At 38.4% G+C, this 5,000-nt stretch overlaps 1 protein-coding gene across 1 annotated transcript in view; it reads left to right on the top strand.

The window, feature by feature from the left end:
• The window catches only part of LOC138028738 (RYamide receptor-like), a 22,044-nt gene extending 17,594 nt beyond the window's left edge, over window positions 1-4,450 (top strand). The window contains exons 2-3 of the mRNA XM_068876337.1: window positions 529-596; window positions 3,204-4,450. Of these exons, the coding sequence (XP_068732438.1) occupies window positions 529-596; window positions 3,204-4,330 (1,195 nt within the window). The 3' untranslated portion in view covers window positions 4,331-4,450. The remainder of the gene's footprint in view (window positions 1-528; window positions 597-3,203) is intronic.
• The last annotated feature ends 550 nt before the right edge of the window (window positions 4,451-5,000 follow it).

The raw sequence follows: 5,000 nt of genomic DNA, 5'->3' as shown, positions 1-5,000 counted from the left end.
ATTTTTGAGCGTTTGTTTTACCTTACTACACCACTAATTCATAAAAAGGTAAACAATTATATGTTCACAAAAATTTCCTAATAGAACTGAACATTCGACATGTGATAGAGAATAGTTATCAGAACATGCATGACAGAAAGACAGAACCTTTAGCAATGGCTTTCAAATTACATGGAAATGAGAATTGAATCTGAGATGACGTGGGATTCAGAATTCAGTTATCAATTTTCTTTGATATCAGGAATTGAATTCTGACATAAACCTTGAAGATACATCTGGTCAAAAATGTTCCTTTTTCAAAACATTCACGGGACTGGCGTTTCAGTGGCGATTTACGTGCTGTGGATGTGTTCTATCGCACTGAGACACAAAATCATTAGTCGCTAAAATTAAAGAATGTGACCTCGGCTAGGCGCTGGCGGTGAAAATGAGGGGAAACTCGCTCTAGGGTTTGCTTCTTGGGGGCTATTTCTTCGTTGTTTCCTTCATATCCCGAAGTAACCTGTGATGTTCTTTTCTTTACATCAGAATTAACAACTTTTTGACAGAAGAATATAGCTTTCACGGTCCTTACATGGAGAATATGAACCAAAGTGGTAAGTTCATTGCAGCTCTTCATACCGTATACGACTCATAAAGTACGATAAACTGAAGCGAGAAGTAAAACAGTTGTAATACCCGGCAAAGAAATATAGTAAGGTAACGTCAATGTCAATATTTCTACGAGACTTCAACCCATTTTTGTTTTATTTTTCGTTGATAATTCTTTACAATATAATTCTAGCTTTTGAATAGGTGGATTGCATCCATAACAGCAACCATTCCAACAGAAGCTTCTCGCGGCACAGTGACAGTCTTTCTTTTTCATTTTATGCCGGATAAAAGAATAAAAAGATGAATTAACCCAGAAAAGCGGATTCAACCTGAGAACGGATTTTACCGGCAACAGATATACTCGGAAAAAAATGAGCCTTGTGGGTCAGTTGAGATCCCCCGATCGCTTGTTTGGATGAAATGTTGTACAACATAAGGTCAACTTTTGAATGACTAAGGGTGCGTTCGATTGACCATATTCCGGAATAGGATTACATGGAATAGAAGTTAAAAATCCTTCGTTTTTACGGAGATTCACATTAAAATTGCCAAACACCTGCTAAAATGCTATTTTAAACATACTTTATTATCCTTGTTGCTTCAAAACGCCAGACATACCGCTTTGAATCATCACTCCACGTATTCTTATTCCGGAATACGGTGAATCGAATGCACCCTAAATAACGTGACGCATCACAATAATACAGTCCGCGAGTAAGCAAGCGTTGAAACATTTTCATGATTATTGTCTTGATCTTTAACTTCCAAAAACTAAATCCTGACGGATTTATGTTTTTCTTGCAATTTTTTGTGTATACTTTGGAGTGTAATTGTTTTTTCATTTTATTTAAGTTTTTATCTCTTGCCTGTGGGAGATTGCCAAAAACGTGTATTTTGTTTTCCTGTTTTTACTTCTGTCATTTCATTATTACTTTGCCTAATCAATCAAATTCATGTAAAACAAAAAGGAGTCCTGTAAAACTTTGGCTTGCTTTTAATTAAAAGACACACAATTTCTTGGGTTAATAAATGAGTCAGCAAGAACTTCATTTCAATTTTTCAGTTTCATAACCTTACGGCAATCAAATCAACTCAAACGCTGTGTCATTGACGCCGACTTTAATATCAACTGTAAAAGGTTTTATTTGAAAGACCTGTTAACGGCTTCTTGATTGACCCTAGAGCGATTTTCAATTGAGTGTCGTAAAACCAAACCAGAGTAATTACTTTGGCCAATCAAAAAGGACGGAGACAATCCAGCAAACCAATCAAAACTCGAAGTAATTACACGTAGCCGACACAAAGCGCGGGAAAATGTGCACGCGCGAGCCACGATTGGTTTTGGTTTCACTTCTGATTGGTTGAAAAAATGGCGCGAGAACTTTGAACCAATCACTGAGTGAAGTAATTATAAACCAAAGTAATTATCTAATTACTTTCGACACTCAATTGAAAACCGCTCTATGCTCGAAAGGAGTTATTCAATTCAGTCTATTTAAGTCTTAGTGATTATCTCGATCTCCTCGCCAACTGAATTTAAGGTGGCTCAAACCAGTTTTATCTCTTGAAAGAAAATTGGCGTTCGATATGGTACCATAACATTGCTGTTAAGTGGTCAAGTATTGTAGTGTCAATCCTTCTAATAAGAACGTTATTGCTGAAAAAAATTCGGTCATTTTTGTGACGTAAAAAGTTACCGTGGCAACAGGAAAGCCCTGCAAAAACACCCTGCTCATATCTCAAAAACGAACTAGGTGACCCCCATTTTTTATTTCTGAAATGTAATCAGCATGCCAGAATGAAACTTTCTGCAAAGTTTCAAAAAATTCTGTGGAGTAGATTTAGGGCCACATTAAATAATTGAAAATTTAAGGTAGCTCTGAATACGCTCCACATAATTGTTTTAAACTTTGCAGGGAGTTTCATGTTGGCCTGCTGATCACTTTTGTGCAATAAAAAATTGGGGTCACCCAATTCGTTTTTCAGATATGAGCAGCTGAAGCCAAAATATATGGTGTTTTTTGCAAGGCTTTCCTGTTTCCATGGTAACTGCATCTTGTTCAGCAATAAGCGATGTTTCCCATGGTACCATAACATTACTGTTACGTGATAACGTGTTGTAGTGCCAATCCTTCTAATAAGAAGGTCTCTTTAAAGTGTTGAAACTGGTTTTAAATTTAGCCACCTTAATTACTTCTTGGTACCATGAAAAGGTCGGACCATAACGTTCCCAAAGGAGTGCCTAACAGCCTGATAGAGGGACTGACATGCCCCAACTTAAAATCCTAACGTAATCTGAAAATTAAATCTCAAAACTTTATCTTCGTTTTGACAGTTTCAGCTGACAAGTCAAACCACAGCTATGAGGTTTGGATTAATCAACGGCGAAAGTTTTTGTTTTCTTTTGTCGAGTCATTTGGATAAACATTTTCCCACATTTTATAGTATATGCGTGCATATGCTCGAAGAAATTACAAGATTGTACATTCTCTCTTTTACGCAAGGTTGAAACTTTTTAAAGTACTTTAAATCGTTTTAAACCTTTTTTACTTATTAAAAAACAGCTTTTCAGTTTTAACTGAGTTTTTCTCCTATTCCTTTTTTTCTAGAGATTTCTGCACCGCTCAACTTAACCAACACCTCGGCAAGCGTAGGACCTCAGCCTTTTCCGGTTCCTCGTAATGTACAGATTGGAGTAACAATTTTTGCAGTGGCAATTTTTATCGTGGCGCTGATTGGGAACTCAGTGGTTTTGTACATCGTATGCACAGTAAATCACATGCGCAATTCAACAAACATGTTAATCGCCAACATGGCAGTTGCCGATCTTTTTATGACTATAGACATACCTTACATTCTCAAATGGTATTATGTGATGGGCTTATGGTTTGGTACTGTTATGGGTGACGTTTTATGTACGTTTTTACACTCTGCTCAGGTGGTATCTTTAGCCGCTTCAACCTTCAGCTTGGTGGCTATTTCCCTCGACCGCAGCTTCGCAATACTGTTTCCAATGAAAACTATAATGACGCGTAATGTTGTACGCTTTACTATTCTAATAACCTGGCTCTCCACGTTGGCTTTAACTTTGCCCGCTATCATGGCTTCAAAAAATAGGAAAAAAACTGGAACTGACACTTTCGCTTGCGGAGACAGTCTTGGCTGGGAATTAGAAAATATATCAGAGGCTACTTACATGACAGCTCTGTTTATGTTTGGCTACCTGGTTCCATTGCTAATTATTGCCATCTTGTACTGCTTGGCGGGACTTCGTCTTTGGAGCCGAAAAGTCCCTGGACATCGTAATTTAATGTCCAATAAGAAAGCGAAGTCCACGAGCAGACGCGCCACAGCGATGCTAATCACAGTAGTGATTGTGTTTGCTTTGTCGTGGCTTCCTTGGCAAGCCCTTGAAGTGATAAAGATATACAACCCAAAGTTAATTGGAAGCAAAATTCTGCCGGAAATTTATATGGTGACTCCGTGGCTGGGTTATGCCAACAGTGCTATCAATCCTATTCTCTATGTCATTTTTTCAGAAAATTATCGTCAAGAATTTTATCGCGTTCTCTGTCGTGGCCCAAGCAGAAAAGATCGCTACAGAAAAACAATCATCAGCAGAAGCACTACGCGTTCAACTCGAACATCCCGCACAAGTTCACTGGTTGCAAGTATTCCGATGCAGAAGCTCAGAGATGAGGCAAATCATAGAAGGGATGTTCTCAACTCACCGTGACATGTGACCCGCGACTATACTGCTACAACATCCCCGGCATCTCCGTTCAGTAAAGCCCGTATCAGACCATATAAATGACGAGGATGCGGTCTAAAACAAAATAAAGCTTTATCCCCTAAAGGAGACCAATCTTGGCGTGGGTCGAGCATTTCACAGTTTTTCCCCTTCAAGATGTCAATTTAGATAGTGGGAATCATAAGCTGCAATAGCTAGTCTATACGATTATAAGAACGTTGTTATTATAGTTCTTTTTAGGGCGCTTTCCTTTTGTCAGAACTGGCCGGCCAGACCCGTCAGTTTGCAAAGAAAATGCAACAATTTGAAGGAACACGCACTTGCATGATAATCCCTCGCATTCGTGTTCTGGAGGAGTATATATCATCCTCGAAGTGTGTTAATTTGAAGGTGTTGTAGAGTTAGTCCTTCCAAATGCCCGATCTGGCAGGTCAGTTCTGTCAAATGGAAAGCGCCATTAGATATAAATGTAAATAAATCCCCGTGAGTCTTAAACTCTCTTTTTAATTCTCATCGATCCTTGTCGCTGTGAATGGAAATTTAACCAGGTTAATTTTTTTACCTAAGACGACGCGATTTTTCTGTGCTTTTTTCCCCAACGATTTTCATGAAATATAGTACCCTCGACAAACAAACGCACAAAAGAATTTTCAAC

The sequence above is a fragment of the Montipora capricornis genome, chromosome 13 (assembly GCF_036669925.1).
Source record: "Montipora capricornis isolate CH-2021 chromosome 13, ASM3666992v2, whole genome shotgun sequence".
NCBI classification, from domain to species: domain Eukaryota; kingdom Metazoa; phylum Cnidaria; class Anthozoa; order Scleractinia; family Acroporidae; genus Montipora; species Montipora capricornis.
The sequence above is the reverse complement of the archived record's forward strand: the minus strand, read 5'-3'. Positions and strand labels throughout refer to the sequence as shown.